The sequence below is a fragment of the Pieris rapae genome, chromosome 3, assembly GCF_905147795.1.
Source record: "Pieris rapae chromosome 3, ilPieRapa1.1, whole genome shotgun sequence".
Lineage (NCBI taxonomy): Eukaryota > Metazoa > Arthropoda > Insecta > Lepidoptera > Pieridae > Pieris > Pieris rapae.
In genome coordinates, this window is record NC_059511.1 from 3741596 (window position 1) to 3762520 (window position 20925).

Sequence of the window (20925 nt, forward strand, 5' to 3'; positions counted from 1 at the left end):
GAAAAATCAAAAAATGTTTTTTTTTTGTAAAAAATCTTATTTACTACATATTGATGTTTTTAATTGTCATTTTATATTTAGTCGAAGATAACTATTACAAAATTGATGATGATGGCTAAAAAAACTAACATAGATTATAAGAGGGAGTCAGACGTGTTCGAAAAGCGGGGTGCAACTGTGCACCGTGACAGCACAGGAAGTTATTGTTCCGCAGTGTGCCTCTGTATGCATCAGTTAATAGTTGCTGTAGAGACCATCATTAAAGCTTTTATTAACAAAAAAAACAGATATGTATGGCATCTATGGGATATATTTTAAGTCTGTTTATCTACGAGAGTAATATAAATGATACAATCTTTAAGGTGTGTTACAAAAATACACCAATAAGTCTGTATCATTAGAAAAAATGATATTCGATTCGATATTCGATAAATAATGATCGATCAAAAACAAAATTCTTGTAATTTTTGGTATATAAAAAGAAGATAACTTATCTATTGCTTGACCGATGGGGAAGTTACTTCCTTAAACTTATCCCTGAATTTTACCTCATGTATATATATCTTAGAATTAGAATAAAATGAAAATTTGTTTAAATGTATATAAAATATATAATGTAAAATGTATCTGAATAAAGGCTATTATTAAGTATTATATATATCTTACAACCACAGTAACCTACAATAACTTTAATTCACGAACACTTCTTCAATTTACTAATGATTCTTAATTTAAATCTTCCAGTTCTCGAATCTCCACTATTCTTTTTAGTCGTCAATTTACAACGCAAAATTAAAGAACAATGCCGTCATTTGTGAAGTTTTTCAGCTTTACTTTTATTTGGAATTTCTTAAAACACCAGCACCTTGGTCACCCCAACGGATGCACATTGCACATTGCAGTGCATTTCTGTCGCGTTTTGAACCGTGACCGACAGTGGCTTACCACTAATGAGTTAAATTCAAGTGTCGGTTTCACGACTCGTTTCAAACGGAACTTTGTCTGCACAATACTGCTTGTTACTCTTTGAGCTTTACTATACTTTCAGTTTATTTTTTTTACTTTGACATAACTTTGTCTACGTGTGTTCACAAGCCCCAGGATTTATTGAAGCGATGAGAGTTTTAGCTTTACGGCCAAAATTTTAACTGGCCGCTAAACTATGTTCACGCAGCTAATTTGCATGTATATGAGACACTTTATAACCATCAAATTAAAATTTTAAAACAATTTTTTTTAACGTCGCTCATTAATAAAATCAAACTGATTCGCTCTGTATCAGTTCTTTATTTAGCCCGATGTAAATTGTAATCTCTAATCGATGGCCTGCTTAGCAAAAATGTTTTGGTATGCAAATGACGGAAAAAAGTTTTTTATAACAGTTTAATTTATAACAGTTTTTTATTTATTTTTCGAATAGTAAATAAGTATGTTGGATAAGACATAATATATCTAAATTATATTTGTATTCTTAATCTGAGTACAATAATATAATACAATAATAGTCGTTTCTATTTTATATAGTACGCATCAGTTGATCTAAAATCTGGCTTTGTCTGTGCAGACACGCTATTTTGAGGTGGCAGCTCCGACCGAATCAATATCTACTGTAATACAATTTGATTGTCTACATATATTTTAAAAACCAGCCAATGGTTATAAGTCTCGTTTATTTTTTGTTAATTCTTTTTTACGCAAAACATGTAAAGTATTTTAATACTATAAGAAAGAAAGAAAAGAAAATCCACCAAAGTCAAGTTTTGAAGTGAAGCTTCTTTATGAGCGTAGGAAAAAAAACTACCGTCACATTTTTCCGTTTCGCGCCTTCTTTTTCTTGTCCCTACCACGGTCGATTCGAAGACATTCAAAGCCATTAATAACAAAAAAATATAATAACGATAACAATGATAGTAATAATTATATTACAATTAATGAAATTCGGTAATAATCTTAGTAGCAAGGTAAAATGAAATAATTGTATTATTTGTATTCATGTGTATAATAAAATCCTTTAGTTAAACTTTACCTCATTTAACTTAATTTAACCAATTTCTGTTGCATATAGTCTACTATTTACTTCTAACATGTGTACACTACTACACGCACACATGTTTTTTTTCCTTGCACTTCCACTGTTCCCAAACGTATCAGAATTTTGTGAAGCTCGTCCCCCATCAAAATTCCTTCAAGTCATATTTAGAAAGCCCCGGGGTCGCTCTCTCATTCTACCATTTTAGATCTAGACCGACGCAGAATTTTAAAATATAACTTATCTCAAAAATCTTTTAAATCACGTTTTTTATTACATACATTAATAAAGGGTTCTCAAAACCAAAAAACCAAAATGTAACAGAACCTACATTCTGACACTTAATAAATCAAGTTCTTTTTTCAATAACCCTTCTTCGATAACCGTGTAATCAAGGAGAGCAAAAAATCGCAAGCGCAATGTATAAATGTCAAGTATTTGTCAAACGCAGACTGAATGCAGTGCGGGCTCTTTGTTAGAGCACTTGTTTGCCTCCCATTATGTTAGAAAATGGAGAATATAGCTCTCTGCTTGATTAATAGTATGAATTTGATAATATATTGTTGCTTTAAATTACTTTTTTAATTTATAGTAACCCGCTAAAGTTTGTATTAAACTGTTTCATTCATATTTGTAGCCTATTTTTGCATTTTCAAAAAAAAAAAATGAAAAAGATTTTTTCTTTGAGACGAAAACATAATTATTTTGACATATTTAGAATACAGTTTACGTTCGCTTAGACGAAAGGATACGTTTTGGTTATGTAACAAATTCTCCGTAACTAACCTTATTAAGAATTGTAAAAATTATTAACAAATAATTAAGTAGAAAAAATTGTACTATTTCTCACCAAGCATTATTGGTATTCAGCTTGACTAGTAGAGTAATCTATAGAAGTCACCGAATGTCTGAAGTAAATTGAACGGAAAATGAGTCAGTTTCCGCTTTCTAAGTGGGGGCCGTAGCTTGTAAATTAAATTAATTATTTTCCAAGCTTTATCCTCGGCTTGGAGGGTCTTTTTAATGTTGTGTACGCATACAATACGATTATGAGAAACATTTTCTATTGTTTAACCTTAATTAACTGAGCTTTGATAAGGTAACAGATTTTAATTTAGTAAAATAATAGAAATTACATACTTTTTTGTTGAATAATATATACTTAATACAACACAATAATTCACATTATATAAACATTGCAATTTCCACGATGTTCTATTTTTAAATAATTGTTTCTAAATAAAAAAGGTAAAGGTTTTAAATGTCTTTGTTATAAGTAGTTTTAAATTTAAAGAAAAAGTATTCATCAATATTAAAGCCAATATAAAAATAAATATAAATTTATAGTTATATAATTTACATTAAATAATGATACTCGTCATTTATAGCCAACGCAAGAATTAATGGATGGCGAGTGACGAGCGCCAAAAAGCCTCAAGGGAATTCTAAACATTTAGTTCCCTTACTTAATTACTTTATCTTACTTGGGGCAATGTTATTACTGTTAGTTTTGACCACTTGTGGTACATCTGAAGTTAATTTTTTAAGCATTGATATAAGGTATATAATAACCATTGCCCTTGATTTCTCAGGCAGCTGGGTAAAACATTAAAGATTGCGCACCGTACTCCAAATCCCAGAGTAGCAATCAGTACCGGCGCGTTGTACCACTTCTAGCTCAAATAAAAAAATAAACATGTCTCTCTCTCATTCTTGAGGTCGTAGGTTCGATGTCCGGCTATGCACCAATGGACTTTTTGTCTATGTGCGCATTTAACATTAGCTCGATCGGTGAAGGATACTTCATGAGAAAATCTTAGACCCAACAAGACGACGGCGTATGTCAGGCGCGGGAGGCTAATCACCTACTTGCCTAATATATTGATAAAGGTTCATGAAACAGATATCTCAGAGGGTCGAAGCGTCACTCTGTTTAAACACGTACACTACACTGTGTAATGTTTTACGCCAGCTCTTTCCAATATAATTATAAATCGTTAAATACGATTTTCAATCGATTTTCTGAAAAGAACAAAAACATTTCAAATAAATTTATTTGTAAGAATAAAACAATGTTCTTTGTTGTTGAAAAAGAAGGAAAACAAACGCGTTGAAACCGCAATTCAGCAAATATTTACCCTACGCCATCGGAATCTCACGCCAGAAGAGCCTATCATTTTATCAGCACAAAAACATCCCTAGAGAAATTAGGGAGGGCAACATCTTTTTTAATTTTTTTTTTTAAATAAGGGTTACCAGTGTTGCCAGTATTAATTAGCTTAGTGTAATTGAAGTTACACCTTTCAAGTATCTTTTTGTTTTCGTTACGCGATTACTTTAATTTTCATATAAAATAAAAATTTGTTTTTTTTTTATTTTATATTATTTTTGTTTCAAAATTTAACATTTACGATGGAGCGTTCCTTAGTAACTACCAGATGAGACTACGTCAGTATATTAGCGTATATGAATTGAGGCTATACCTATAATCCATTCTTACACACATACATGAGGTACGAGTACAAAATTAAATGAAATTATTTAAGAATTTCTGGATTTTATACATTTATGTTTACGTTTCACAATTTTATATTTTTTATGAGATTGCATTTAAAGGGCAAGATTTTATCTGTGCACTCCAATACCTTACGTTGGTTATGGCAACACTTAGAAGGGTGTACAGTACACCCTCGCCCACCTCTTAGGAATAATTATAGAGGGGAAAGGTGCTTTATATCGCGTGGATAATAACTTAGGTTTATGTACGCCATTTCATTCCGTTTGTATTCGTGCTGCAAGCAAGCGTTTTTAACTTAATTAAACTTGCTCGTTTTTATGTTTAAACTAGAACAATTTCACACAGCCTGTCTAGGTATTACATAGCCACATAGCTCTTTAGAAGTTTCAGCTAAACAGGTATAAAGTTAATACCGATATAAAAGTAATGTATTAAAATATAAAGTATTCAGGAAACGCACCATTTATAATTTTTAACCTGAATTTAATTCAATTATAATAATGTAAATATTAATATCATATCCTCACACTAAAACTCTTCACATACCTTCGTATCAACGTCGTGAAATGGCACAGCGTACCAGGGTTTTCCAGTCAGGGTGCGACGAAAACCAGCTTCTCTCTCAACTGGACCCTCGGGCGTACCCACATGGGCCCAAAGCACCACCTCGACCACCTTCAATCTTGGATGAACTGCTTTATAAACCTGCTCCAAGCGAACACCGAAGTCATCACTAGCATCACTAATATTAGCAAACGAAAAGTATATACCACAAACAGCACCCTCCCCATCTTCAACACAGTCCGCTAAAGCTTCAAGAGTTGGTACATTTTCGAATTTACCATTTTGCGTACCAGGTGCATCGCATTTCACAAGTGCCCGCCCGAAAAGTTTTTCGCGCCAATCCATATTGTTATTGCCTTTTTTAATCTTGTCCACAATTATATCACTTAAGATATACACACATTTTTTTTTATTAATAATTGTTTAATACAAGCAATTGTATTGTATAGAGGATTTTCAAAAAGACCTTAAGTTTTTTAAAAGCAGAAAGCCTTGTCAAATAAGTTTAAGTTTATTTATAAACGAAAATGTTCAGTGCGGGATCGGAGCAACGCCCGATCGCCCTCGTAAACAAAGACAGACTGGAGGAGGGAAAATGAGCGACCCTCTGTCATAGAATATGTATTAGTAACGCAGAACTGTCTGCAAGCATCTGATATAATATAATCTAGACTACATCAAAATACCGTTGGATAAATTATATTAAAGATCTACCGTACGTACCGACGTTAGTTAAGGTTTTATTAATTAGTTTATCTCTAAAATTAAACAAATATCGCAGATTTAATTTAGTTTTTTTTTCGCAGATTTAGTTTTAATTCATCTAAAAAAATAATAGAGCTTTTAAGCGACAAATAGGAGCTTAACTGACAAATAGAAGCAGCCCGTCTTATTTATCTTTTTCTTAACACTTATTATATTTAAAATATTTACTTATTTGCTTATCAGTATTCCTGAACCTAGATACTTAATAAACAATTACATTATATACAAAAGCTACGCAACACAGTTAACATTTATTACCTACTTATATATAATATAAACATATATAATAAATAGTAAGATGAATTGATGATTATAATAGTATAAGAACAAATCTGAAATTATATCTACTAAAATATACCAGAGTTTTTGTATTATTGTTTAAGCATTTTTAGTGAAAATTTATCTATTTGCCGGTAATTTGTGTTACAATCACAAGGTGTACATGACTGAGTTACGTTAATAGTTTGCCGAAGAATTTGAAATAGTTGAGTTTGCCTTGTATTGTATGAAGAAGAAATGTGCAATAGTAAAAGCGACAATAATTCAGTATATTATGCGAAACCACAATTTAGTTAAAGGTTAATTTTATTGTACAAGTATAATGGTTAACGGTAATATAATTTACCAAACAATTACTTATTAGTCTTTGACTTAACTCATATCACACGTAGAGTTCAAGTTGCAAATGTTTCGATAAATTCTGCAAGCTTTCAAACAATCGAGGGCACACAAGGGCAAATTTTTGCTTTTTTACAGAGATGGCGCTTGCCCGCTAATATGTTATTGCACTGTATTGAATAGTTCAAGACTACTTACGTAAGGATATTTAATCATAACATATCAAATAATTTGCAGTCGCAACAGAAATCCTTAAGATAGTTTTCTATATTCTTACAAGTTCGGCAAAAAACACATGTCAATTAATTAGGTAATATTACTTAAGGTAATGTATGTATGTGAAAAAGTTATAGTTTATTTTAGCATTTATCACATTGATCCGTCATAACTGATATACTGATTATAAGGGATTTAAATAGGCTACCGAAGTACCGAACTTTATAAATAATCGACATAATCTTTAAACATTTTAACTTAGGCTAAGAATTAAAGAATCGTTTCATTTACAAGGTCAAATGAAGGTGCTCTTTAGTTTTAACAACACCCAATACCAGAGTCTAGTCTACATGAGATTCATGTAAATTATAAAGAAAGTTTACCTACTTTTAAGCGTTTTTAGTTTGACACGCAGACGATAAACTCAAACTCCCGGATGTCAAAAACGTATTGAATTTGACTTAAAGAAGTCATCATAATTATAATTTGCGCTTTAGAGACTATATAATCGTGTAGTAGTAAGTAGTTAGCCGTTAGGTAGTTAATTTTAGTAACATTAATTTTACACGGCCTTAGTAAATTAATTGGTTCTACGTTTACTGATAAAACGTTACAGTCATCATAATTTGACAGTAACGTTGTCACACAGTTGACTACTGATAAATATTATGAGCTGTGTAAACTTTAAAGTGGGAATCCGCCAAAAATTTAAATGATTTACTAAGTTACTAACTACTGAAAACTGAGTGGCTACTACTACTAACTACTGAGACTGACTAGTGAGTAGTGACTGGCCTGCTGCAATTGCTGTTGCATAAGTGAATATTATATGAATTTATAAACATAAGTACCAAAAAATAAATTTTATATATTAAAAAAATGACTTCCATAACTGTAGATTTATCGGAAGATAGCGATGGTGTGGAAGACTTGCCAGATGTATTTCTACCAAGTAAAAGTAAGCAATAAAAGGTTTTGGTTTGTACGACAACATTTTAATTGTTATCAACTTATATTATAATTACAGGTAGCAGTCAATCATCCTATGTGTCTACATCAACTTCTAAAAGTTGTTCACAAAGTTCCAATCCTTCAGTAAATTCTGGTTAGTTACAACTATTTTGTAAAAAGAAGTGTCTAAAGCCAGCATTTAAATTGATGATTGGATGTAATAACATGTTTTCAGATAATGAACAAAAAAAGTCTAAGAAAAAGAAAGTGGATGATAATAATGTAGTTAAACAGACACAAAAAATTTATAAGCCAGAAGAATGTATGAAGGTACTTAATACTTAATGTTCAACAATACACACAATTTTGCACCCACTGCATGTTTTATTGTTTTATATTACTTATTTTACAGTTTATGATGGTAGAAATGCATCCAACTTTAATAGAATCATGGTACTGTGCTGATGTGCAGCGAGAGGTGACAGCAAGAGGTGCCAAAATTAACAAGAATTCATCCCTTTGTGATACTAGACTAGTGCTATGGAGCAGAATGGTTGATCCTACATTTACTAGTAATAATGGAATGGTATATTTATAATTTTACAACTGATATGTTATTACAAATTTTAATGCATTTAAAGATATAACATTAAATGTAACATAATTAAGTGTAAGATATCAACAGATAATGAAAAATGTTTTTAGGTAGGTCTTACCCAAACCAAGCAGCCTTGTGAGCATGGACTCTACATTGCAAGTCTGGAGGAAATAGAAGAACAGTTGAACACTCATACACTTTCACAGCATATGACACAAGCAGCAAGTCTCGCTGGCTGTCCACTGACATTGGTGTTGTATGCTGTTAAGGATTATTTTAAGTATGTATATAATAGGTAGTATATAATCTTCTTATTTTTTCAATAGGCATTTAAAAATCCAATGAAGAAGCACAGGGCAAAGATTTTTTTTTAAAAGCAAATTAAAATAACACCGCTTTATTTATTTATTTATTTATCCTTTATTGCCTTATACAAAAACACACAACAAAAATAAAAAAACAGTTACAAAAGTTATAAGGCAAAGGGCGGCCTTATCTCTTACAAACGATTTCTTCCAGGCAACCCTATTTTATTCCATAAAAATAACATACATACAACATAATATATTTAACTAGGTAAAAGCCTTCTCCAAAGCATTGCACAATTTTTAATTTTTTTTGCTATCTCTAGCCATCTTTAAAGTTAAATAATGCTTGTAGTACAAGTAACAAAAAATTTTTTATTACAGACCATCAGGACGCAAGACAAACAGACATATCCCAAAAATAGAACCCATTGATTTAGAAATGGCTTTAACAGGTATTAATTTCTAAATCACCATGTCCTTTTTTCAAATTCAATAGTGTATTATCATACTTGAGAATAATCTTTTGTTTTTGCTATTTAAAGAATACAAATATCAGAAGCAGTCATGTCTCATCTATTTTTTTTTATAGAAGATGTATAAATTATAAAAATTGTTTTGTCTCACTTACAGTATAAATATTTTTTGCAATATGTATATAAATATTGGTTGTATGGACATACAAAGAGACTTAGGTTCATAGAATTATGCCAAAAAGAGAAGTGAATTTCTAATGCAAAAATTAACCATCACAAAGATAAAAAGAGTGAGTTCAGTTTCATAAAAGAGAGTCAGTTCATTTGTTTATTTTTTTAGTTTAAGAACTGACAGTCAATGTAAAATTAGAAACATTTCACATAAATGTCTTTTTTGATATTCATACAGTACCATTGTGTTACGTATATGAATAAATGTTTTTTAATTAGAATTTGATAAAACGAGGATAGGTTAATATTATATTGTTAGTATCCCAAATTTAGCTCTTCCAAAATAAATATAAGTACCCTTATTACTTAATGGTGTACTGTACTAAGTATTAAATAAGTGTAGGTAGATGATTTTTATGTGTCATTTATTTGAAAACCTAAGTACACAAGTTATACTTGCTAATATAATAAATTTCTGTCAGTCCTTTGATTTGTAGTATTATGTATTTTGTTATGTGTGTTACTGTTTCGAATTTCATTAACTACCTGTTAGTGCAAGAATATACAAAGTACTTCAGTTGAGTGTATTTAAATGCAAAATGCAAATATGTTTTTTGTGTTTGGTATTTTAAATACTAAATGTGAAGTAGGTATTTTCAAATACATAATCCATTTTCGATAGACGTCATATCACAGCAGAAGACAGTAAATGATTAAGTGGAGTGTTCACTATTGTGTGGAGAGTTGCCCGATTTTGGTGGCGATGATGGAGGATAATTTGATAGGCCATCATGGCCAACTGTGAAAAGGAGACTAAGTTGTAAGGGGCAGTTTAACCAAACTTGGTTTCATTTTTTTTTAGATCTCTTGGTAACTGCAAAATGTGATACAATTAAGGTCAACACACCAAACGAGTTGGCGTTAACCATTGCACAGTTTACAAAGGCGATAGCTGAAGCACCTTATAAGTATGTAATTATAATTTAAATCACTTCTAGCCTAGTGTTTAGGCACTCTAGTCTCAACTGAGGTTGTATATTAAATCCATGTCTGTGCCCATTATATGTACTCATTACTTGTTCATATGGTGATGAAAAAAAAAAACAGGAGCGCTACCACATTTGGTCTAGGTTTCAGATTTATCTATCTCTTAGTAAGAATAGTTCATTGGTGCACACTCGTGATTTGAACGCAGATTGTGCGTCAAGGGCAGTCGCTTAAGCCAAAACTACTCTCGTGTGTGTAAATAATGTAGGGAATCTCTCGCTTTATATACGCCTATTATGACTAAGACAGATATCATGGCGTATGTCAGGAAGGGAGTCACTGTTGCGTTTATTATTGTATTTCATGAAAAAATTATATTTCAATTGCAGGAAAGCAAAAAAAGCCTATGACGAACAAGCTGAATTTTATATGAGGGGCGACAATAAAAAATGTGTTACTGTTGCTAAAAATGGTGAGTTAATCTTATTACAAAGATTGCAGTTTTTAATCCTAGTCAGTCATATTAATATGTAGATGAAATATACTTCTTATTTCATTAATTGTAAATTGTGTTGCGCTGTATTAAGAGATATAACAAAAAAAAAAAAAATAATAATAATATAAAAACTACTATGAAAATATCTCAATTAAGTATAAATTGTTAAAATAATATACTTTTTAATTTCGTTAAGGTGATGGCGTGGATATGTTGTGGCAACAAATGATTGCTGTATTGCCACATTCAAGCCTTGAAACATCAAGGGCTGTATGTGCGAAGTACAAAACTCTAAAATCTCTGTACCAGGTAATATGTCGTAAACTATACATTTATGCGTAGAAATTAAAACTCTTGAGGCTCTCATTTTACGCGACATTTACACTTAAAAGCCCTATTTTTTTGATAGGCGCTTCAGGAGCCTAATAGTGTGAACAATGTGGCCGATGTAGGTGTTACTCGCTCCGCTGCGCCAGGTTCCAAGACAAGGCGGCTTGGTAACGAATTTGCACGGAAGCTACACATTTTGTTTACCTCTGAGGATGGTAATACTCCAGTCGAATGATCATATGAATTCAAGACGTAAAATTTCGATAATTTGAAGATAGGAATGCGCCATTGCTAAATTGAGGGACAGAAGAAGCTAAATAAATACTAGACTATTTACTCATATTTTTTATTTAAAACTTCCTTTATGCTTGCTAATATATCTTTTATGTAATTACGTACAGTATTAAGATACATACTATAAAGTCTAATGCGTTATAAGCTGAATTTTTGTCTGTACACTTGTACAGATCATAATTGAAAGATCGAAATGGTCATATGACATGAACAAGTGATGAATGACATAACGATGGTCACCAATGTTTCAAGGTAATGTTGTCATAGACTTAAGTGTCAATTGTCTTGCAATTTATATGTCCGTCTTATTTTTATTTATGTAAAAGCAACCTCAAATGCAACATAATTTAACCAATAGTTGTGTTTATTATTCATTCTATATCACAAGACATCACATAAAACTGTAAAAATGACTTCATTTCTATCCAGATTTGCTATAAATGTCTTAAAAAATACAGCTTCTAAAAGTTTTACATTTACTTCTGTTCCGGAAATTATACCACCGATAAATAAGTTTTTATATAATATAAACAATTTATTTTCTCCTAAATCACTTTGTATTGTAAGGAATTATAGCCTAGATGCTATTCAGCCTCCTTTAGCAATAGATAATGCAAGTATACCTTTAAAAAAGAAGACAGTTTACAAAAAAGCAGTTCTAGAGGAAGTAAGCCAAAAAGAGGGTCATTACTTAACATTGGCTTACGCAACCGCAAATTCCTATGATCTAAAAGGTCTAAAGGAAGCTTTAATACAGCAGAAGCTGTATGAGCCGGGCACGTAAGTTATTTATTTGTATGACACTGTGTAATTATTATTGTGCTCCTAAGTAAATATGTATTCTTCTATAATATAGACCTCTGATTGGAAGCCTGTTCATACACAGTTTATTTAATTAACTTAAAATGGTAATTGTTCAATAAAATATAAATATTTATCTTCTGACTTAAAAAAATACCCTTATTGTCTATATCTATATCCGTTGGCAAATACCATCAACCATGCCTATTATGTTTAATTTATTCAGGATACTATTAAATTACAGATTAAAAACACAAGAAGTGGGTGATGTAGTGGTAGCTAATGCTGTTTATTCTGTTGGAGATGAACCAAGACAGATTATCTTTTTCAAAGAGGGTGCTGTTGTATTCTGGAATTGTACTGAATTAGAGGCTAAAAATGTACTGGATTTTGTTAGACCGTTAGTATGTAATTTTAAATTATGATTTGGTATGTACGAAAAAAAAAGGAATTTCATTCTATTTTGTGCTACATGTATTAGTATAAGTTTTTGGATTATAGGCCAAAATTGTACAGGATTTGGTTAGACTGTTAGTATGTAATTTCACATTATTATTTGTTACTATTAAGACAAAATAAGATAATAAGAAAAAAAATTGCTGAGGAGTTAATACTAATTTTTGAATATATTGAATGTGTTCATTGTAATTTTAGATAATTTCCTCATTAACATAGCTAAACTTTGTTTTGAAATATGTATCTCTTAAGAAACAAGAAACTTTGTGGAAGAAATATTCATCAACATATTATTAATTTTCAGATTTGAAATTGAAAGCTATCCTGTGGAAGTGGTACACAAAGAAAGAGAAATCATGACCTATTTCTATCAACCTAATGTGTAAGTAAAGTTGTAGGAAACATCTAAAATATATTTTGTATAGTTTTACTCAATATTTTTTTTTAATTTACAGAAAGAGTTGTCACCTTCAAGAGTCATGTTTTGTTCTGGTTGAAAATGGAGATAATTCATTAGAGAAGTACACATTCAGGTAATTAATTAAAAAGTTAATTGAGTATGTAGTATGTTAAGGTAGATTTATACCATTTGATTTATTTTTTACATTTCAGTCATGCAATGGTCCAATCAGTTCGTCTGGGAGCTTGGGAGGCTCGACTTGAGACTTTGGCATCCTCTATCAGATCACACACTGCACTAATGGAATCGGAGGGTGCCACAAGGGTTGAAAAGAAAGAGGTACAACCAATCTTTGACCACAAGCATTATTCTTTTATAAAAGTAAATATTATATAAACTTAAAAAGAGTTGTGGATAGTTTATTTCCAGTTCTTCTCTTCCATTCTACGCCCTTCATTTGAGAAATGGCAGCAAAAGTAAAATTAGAAGCTTTTCATATACATATATTTCTTTTTTGACATTTATAAGTGTACATTGTGTTACTTATATGAATAAATGATACTAACTTGCATGATTGAATAAAATGTACTACTACACACTGGCAACATGGACTATATAATCATAGTCATAAATTCTGCGTACATGTCGTCAATAGAATTTGCAGTACAGGGGAAGTTCGAGAAAATTATTGTAATGTAATAATATTTTCAGGTTGTAAGAAAATTGGGTGAACTCTTTTCACTTAGGCATCGGCTAACAGTTGAATCTGATCTATTAGACACACCAGACTTCTACTGGGAAGAGGAGAACTTGGAAAGGCTCTACTCAAATACAGTCGCCTATTTCACGATTCCCAGACGAACAAGGGTATGTGGATTTTTTATGTATTAAAAGAGAAATAATATGCGAGTTAATTTCTATAGCGAAAGTTCAGACACTTTTTTCATAAAATTAATATTATAAGATTATAAACTCAAACTAAAAATGTCAATTGATTATTTTAGAAGTAAAATAAAAGCATGTTTATTATTGCTGCTAGAAGTATGAGTGTTAGGTGCAGATTAATATTATGGAGTAGCTTAATTGGTACATATTTAGATCATTTACTTAAAAAGTGTATGTGCTTCCTACTTCAAAATAAAATGTAATACCATATTAATTACGCTGTAAATTGTACTTGTAAATTAAAAAATACCACATCCATCCATCCTCCTTTCTAAAAAATACTGAGCAGTTATAGAGCAATATTTCATAAGATGCTATTAATAATAAAATACCACTCATGTTATTATTAATAATAGAACACGCTAACTACACCATACTTTGTTATTTACAGAACATTCTTGTTATTTAAAATTTAAAGGAAAAAATAAGTGTACGATGTTCATATGTTTATAAAAACCAAAAGAGTGACGAATATTAGTTAGATTTATTTCCAATTAAATTTTAAACAAAAGGAAATGTTTAGGTGCTTTGGCCATATATAATAAGTCAAGGCAACCCTAGATGGTGAAATTGGGTTGGGTAGACCTTGTGGACCTGGATCGAATTCAGGACGTACTAGAGTAATTTTACAGGTTAAAAGTACCCATAATTGGCGAGCATGCATGGTGATTGTCATGAAAGTGGATGAAGCAAGAGAGGTATGTTAGGGCCGTAGTGGAGATGCGTTGTCTCTGCCTCTTTTTGTGATAAAACCATGAAGATAAATCATAAATGGTTTGATGGCCACAGAATGACATTTATTACTGAGACGTTTGTAATATGTTCTATTGAAATATTATCCAGGTATTGAACGAGCGTCTATCTCACTGTGTGGAACTTCTGGAACTTTTATCATCATGGGCAGCTGATAGGCATCACGTAAGGCTGGAGTGGATGGTAATAGCCCTCATTCTAGCTGAGGTCTGCTTTGAACTGCTGCACTTCTTCGAGAGGTATTTTGCCAGACATGATGTAGAAATAGCTCATTAAGATATGTTTAAAATATGTTGAGTGTCAATATTGAAGGAATCATTGACTTATGTAGAAAATGTTTTATCTTTGGCTTGTAGTTGATAATGAATATGCCGTTTTTGCCAAAGAGTTGATAATTGTTAAATTGCCTTTATATAAATACTTTATTTATTTATTGTATTAATTACATTAAAAAAGTAGAGAAAGAGAAACTCGAAAAACTTGTTGAATGTTCCCATAGTTGGCAGTAATCTGTATATATTACTTGTTTTAAAAACTATTTCTTTTTAAGAACAATGAATCCTCAGGCGAATTTTTTTGTAATAAGTATTTCTCTACTTTGTTATACATATTTAAGTTTGTGAAAAATAATCATTCACTGTTATTAATAATACTGCTAATACAGTTTAATTTATGTACAACTTTAATATATATATATATAATTGTAAAAACTAGTTTATATGACGCTTGTTTAGTGTAGAGTATAATTATGTAGGCATTTATTACATAGTATGGTTTATATTTAGTTTGTATTACACGTCATATTTAAAATAATTCTCGAGTTTCCTAATGATTATTATAGTACAAAACTTTATTAACATTATCTATCTAATAATAGTGGCGCTACAATCTCTAGCTCTTTGCCTCAGAATTCTATATCTGGTTTCGTAATCATGTATTTTTCTTGATGGGCCAGTAGGTGATCAGATTAAGGTCTAAGGCATACTTTCCTTATGATATTTTCCTTCCTTAGAGTGTCATATGGTCCGGTATGGTGTTATAATGGTGGCACTAAATGCTGGCACCATTTCTACGTTGTATAGCGATGCTTATTCACACAATTCTATTACGTAATATGCTCAAATGTTTTGATTGTTCTAGATATAGATTATATTAACCGAAGTTGTTAGATGTAATTAAGTAATAAATATATTTGTATTTTGTTTATTATATGAGGGGTGTTAAGTTAAGCTAAAAGTTATACATAAAGAACTTACCTTAATTATACACAAAACTTTTGTTGTCTAAGACGCGTAATAGTTTTATTAGTACTTTGAATTCACGAGTACCTTTTCCAACAGTAATTTTAATATGAAAATTATATTATTTGTTACAATGAATGCTTTGTATAAGATTAAGTATACATGTATTAAATCGTTTTATTAAGGAGTTATTTGTTTTAAATAAAATGTTAATTCAAATTTGAAATTTAATTTAAACCTCGTATCTCTACATAATAACTAATAGTGTTTATGACAGCTAATACTCAAATTTGGTCCTTCGAGCCCTAGAACTATTCAATACAGTGATTTAAGTTTTTCTGATGCAGGGCACTACATAATGATTGGTTCTGGAGTGGCTTCGACTGGGATATCAAGAGTGATGTAAAAGAAAGGGCGTATTAATTATGAAACAATATTGAGAAATTCTGGTTGTTATAGAATAGTGTAATACAAAGTTCACATACAGTAGTTGTTTGATTTTAACAAGTTTTGTAAGTTATTTTTCGCCTGTATGCAAGCGGTGAATTTATATTTCTCTATGAATGAAAACTGGTATAGTTACTCTTTATAGTATTTATTACGTAAATAATATGAGCTATCAACCATATAAACAATGTATCTACATCGTTCAAGTAAGGTAACTTTGACAAGTTCGAACAAGTCCTAAGATTTCGTTATTTAATTAAAATATTTAAATTTTTTATTCGTAGGTGTATTTTCAATCTTTTATGTAAAGAAACATTATGTAATATCAATTATTATTTACCAACTTATAAGTAAACAACACATCAATCACTATAAGTGATATACTAATTAAATATTCCATATAAACTCAGGCATTCGATCTGAAACGTGCTATAATGTTGATAACATCGTCAATGTTAAGATACGTAAATAATGCTACTACCATACCTACTAGATAACTCTTGGTTAGTCAGATATAAATTATAAATTACTTTAATGATTACTAAGGTAAAAGCCCCAATACATGATCACTCCATGTATTTGTATATCTATCTTCACACTGTTTAAACACTGTTTACGTGCTAATGATGATATAAATAAATAAAAAATATGCGTTTACTGATCAAGACGTTACGCGACATAATTACCGTCTAAAGTTCTAATATAATGTAAATAGTAAACGAATTAATCAACCAAACGTGTGTATTTCTCTAGATCTCCCTTTCTCACTCTCTCTCAATCGCTCTCTCCCTTTTTGTCAAAACGCTGCACATCTTAGTGACGTTCCGTAAAAATTTCACCCTCCTATGTCTAAAGTAGTTTCACTTCAATAATATTAATTTTAAAAACAAAAGTCTCACTTCGATTTTGAGTGTTGCCATTCGATTTAATATTTCTTAAATCTTATAAAAAATGTTAACAAAGATTCTAATAAGTTTAGGAAAGATGACCTATGTTATTTTTCAGGGAAATAAATAAAATGGTAGAAAACACTTCGTCATTGTCACATAATAATAGACACAGAATCGGATGCAGTCACAGGACCCATTTTACTTTGCAATTAAAATATGACGTGAGTGTGGTCGCAGCTGCGAATTTTTCAGATATCGATCGCGGCACACAATCGTTCATTATGCTTCATTATTTTTAATTAATTCTCGCTCTCAACTAATAAGACGACGCTCTCAGGGCTATCGGAGATGGATTCTCGAGAGCGCTATATATCATTCGATATTAATGAAATTATAGGATGAATTTTGCTTGTATCACAGAAACCACAGCAGCACCAACTACTAAAATTGGTGTCCAATTGGTGGTGAATCTGCCAAAAATTGTTACCATAGACTATTACTTTAATTGTATTTTCTATTACAATCTGTGCGGAAAGAGATCCCGATCAGACCCATTCTTATTAGCTAGGCATTATTTCATTAATTCACAAAAATTATATCGGTACTTACATTTTTCATATTAGAAATCACAATCAAAATGAAATACTGCCGTATAAGGAGTATACTATATAATATATAATTATAATTTATAATAATTAATTTAATCAAAAAAGATTACATTAATCGATTGTATGAGGTAACATTCAAATCTAGAAACTATTAAAGTGTGTTATGTTATACACATAACATACATAAATAGCTTGTGCGTGCCTATGTGCGTTCACCAAACACAGTACATATTTAATGCTTTTAGATCGGTAAATGAACATTTCATTGAAACGAGAATCAAATATTTCAAATTAAACTTTACTGCATAATTACTTGTTAAATATCACAATTATACATTATTTCTTAGTCCATCAGTTCAGAGATTGCCTTAATTAGCAATTGAAAACATAAACTCTCATGTTTACCTAGTACAAATGATCTTTCGTATTTTTTTATTTGTCGGGACTATTTACGCGAACCTGAGAATAGCATCATATATCGGAAAAGTTTAAAATTTTATTGACACGACACGGTCATACTTTAATGATCATTACTTGCCGTTAAATTTCTGCGTGGTGAGAATTGAAATGGCAGATGAAGTCTTATTTAATTATTTCAACATTGTTTCTTAATTAATTACGCAATGTAAGAACGTAACATAAGGAATATGAAACAAATGTAAATATGGAATGGCATGCAATAAACAATATTCTATTAAAATAAAAAACAAGTCTAGTCTAAAATAATATATAAGGCGAGGTGTAAGAATCCTCGACCTCGCCAACCGATGGATATTCTTTCTATACGTGCAAATAACGTTTGCTTGTACGGTATAAGTACGTTAGAAAACTTACTAACTTGTCGACGCTTGTCACGCAAATAAAAAACTATCTTCTTTATTTAGAACTAGTGTAACATAATCCATTTTGTGGTTGTATGAATCACCCTACTTTTACACAAAGCCTGTTTCCCCAACATCGACGCCTCTCAATGGGTCTCGTGAAATAGGTCGCAAAAAGACGTCAGCGAAACGATGAATGCTGGTAGAAAACTGATGTATTAGCGAATGTGTTAGGAAAATGTTTTGCGACTCGTGTTTGAAATATGAAATGTTCTATAATCAGTGTTATAACCAAAACTCTTAGATAATTGACAACATATAGTTTAATATTAGCAGTGTTGGCCTGTTAGCTTCAGCCTGCGATTCTCATCCCTGAGGTCGTAGGTTCGATCCCCGGCTGTTAACCAATGGATTTTCATTCTATTTACTCCGTTAATTTTCGCTCGAACGGTGAAGGAAAATATCGTGAAGAAACGGCCTTGCCTTAGATTCAAAAAGTCAAGGCGTGTGTCAATCACAGGAGGCTGATCACCTACTTGTATATTAGATTCTGAGACCCAGACCGGAAAAGGAAGTAGAGCCACTGATATATTTATTTGGTAGCTTGATATTATTAGAGGGGTAATACTGTCAAAGTTACCAACTGCCTCCACGAACAAGTGTCGTTGGAAATGCTGCCAGCATTAAAGGGCCACAGAGTCCGAACTTTTTTAGTTTTCTAAGTATCTTTAATTGCTATTCCTATAACTATGTATGTAGGTAAAGAAAATTGTAAATATGTATTTTTGTAGAAGTTAATTATAGAAACTTCTGAATCGTAATGGACAAACAAGATATGGTTGGTCCTGGTTCATTGCTGATGCCTTCTCTTATACAGACCGCCCAGGGCGTGACGTCACGACTGGTTGGTTACGTGACGTCATCTCACGAACATATTCTACGACATTTTCCTACAATGTTGTTACTGGTCCTAATTAGTAAATTATCGTTAGTAGTAAATTTATGCAATGTATCGAACACAAGCTCTTTAAATTTCTCTAGACGTGAGACGTTTATATGCATGCCTTAATAATAATAATATTAACAAAGCCCAATCTTTGCAAATGTTGAATATACACTTTAGATTTCTTATATATATCCATTTCCTAAATCGGAACCCCTTCAGGAGTTAAGGCCGCTTCCAGCTTTTTTACAGATATGTCTCTCCATTCACTTCCTACCAACACTTCTATATCCACTTAAGAGCGCCCTCTTCTCCTTCGTCCATTTGTCCTTTCCGATTTCGCTAAAGTCTACCTTTTCTCTGTGCATATATTGCCCCTTCTGTTTCACGGCATAATGTAAGACATCGATAACTTTTGTTTTTCGTTATATTGTTGCTAAAATGTTAGAAATCACTTTCTGGCATGCTACTACAGTCAAACCTGTTTACCACGACATCGTTTAGAACAACATCCCGGTTATATTGACCAAAATCAAAAGTCTCGGCTGAATTCTATTGTATTAGGTTAATAACAACGTCATCGACTGTTACGACTATTGGTTTTTACGATAAAATATGAGTAGTCCCTTCGATGTCGTTATAACAGGTTTTGAGTCTAGTTTACTTTTTATTTTAGTGTTATATACGTATATGACAGTCTTACTGTTTATTATTTTTGTTCATTCTTGAGATTAAAATGCTACGCTAATGCAGTCCAAACGTTATAATGAGACATTGTCTATATTAGTTGATAATTGTTATTACTTTCGCATGTTTCACATCCCCACGTTAAATGTGTAAGTAAAATAAGTATCTCTAATTTGTTTTACTTTAATTATTAATCTCTTGATTTTTTAGATTTACTTAAAGAGATATTTTAATAGCGGAAATTGCAACATACAATTATAGAAAAATTTCAATTTTAATTAGTTTTATCGTCTTTTAAAATAATGACATAAGAATTGTCTCATATTAAATACATTTGTTCCGTATTTTAGATGTTGAGTAAATTTGTCTACTAGGACATTGTTTACAATCGTGCATTTCGCCGGAAATGAAGCCTGTCTTCGTGTCATCGTGTCGTGTGCTAGGAAAGTTGTATTGTATGCTAAACATTACCACAGATAACTCATTTGTGAATCGTATTTTATATGTCAATGTTTTGAAACCACTTATGCGTAACCATAGACACTCATGATCGTAAACTTTTTTTTTGTAATGTTAATATGTAAGTAGTGTATTTAAATGATTTATGTATTGAAC

The 20925-nt window shown here is 31.2% G+C and overlaps 3 protein-coding genes across 4 annotated transcripts in view; 2 read left to right on the plus strand and 1 right to left on the minus strand.

Annotated features, from left to right (window-relative positions):
- LOC111002958 (nucleoredoxin) overlaps positions 1 to 5759 on the minus strand; it is a 35631-nt gene extending 29872 nt beyond the window's left edge. Inside the window, exon 1 of the mRNA XM_022273263.2 lies at positions 5094 to 5759. Within this exon, the coding sequence (XP_022128955.2) occupies positions 5094 to 5456 (363 nt within the window). The 5' untranslated portion in view covers positions 5457 to 5759. The remainder of the gene's footprint in view (positions 1 to 5093) is intronic.
- A 1495-nt stretch (positions 5760 to 7254) lies between these two features.
- LOC111002955 (crossover junction endonuclease EME1) lies at positions 7255 to 11360 on the plus strand. Its single transcript, XM_022273261.2, has 10 exons — positions 7255 to 7668; positions 7738 to 7815; positions 7897 to 7991; positions 8074 to 8247; positions 8367 to 8539; positions 8949 to 9019; positions 10074 to 10179; positions 10588 to 10670; positions 10891 to 11003; positions 11104 to 11360. Exons 1-10 carry the CDS (start codon positions 7590 to 7592, stop codon positions 11257 to 11259), a joined length of 1128 nt encoding a protein of 375 aa, XP_022128953.2. The 5' UTR covers positions 7255 to 7589; the 3' UTR covers positions 11260 to 11360.
- Positions 11361 to 11592: 232 nt separating this feature from the next.
- LOC111002937 (required for meiotic nuclear division protein 1 homolog) lies at positions 11593 to 15252 on the plus strand. Of its 2 annotated transcripts, XM_045634690.1 has the most exons (8): positions 11593 to 12098; positions 12364 to 12519; positions 12880 to 12957; positions 13031 to 13108; positions 13188 to 13314; positions 13687 to 13842; positions 14764 to 14954; positions 15005 to 15251. In XM_045634690.1, the coding sequence occupies exons 1-7, from the start codon at positions 11728 to 11730 to the stop codon at positions 14947 to 14949; spliced, it is 1152 nt and encodes a 383-aa protein (XP_045490646.1). In that variant the 5' UTR covers positions 11593 to 11727; the 3' UTR covers positions 14950 to 14954; positions 15005 to 15251. The 2 variants fall into 2 exon arrangements, with proteins under 2 accessions (XP_045490646.1, XP_022128929.2); XM_022273237.2 differs by having other exon boundaries at positions 14764 to 15252.
- Positions 15253 to 20925: the final 5673 nt, after the last annotated feature.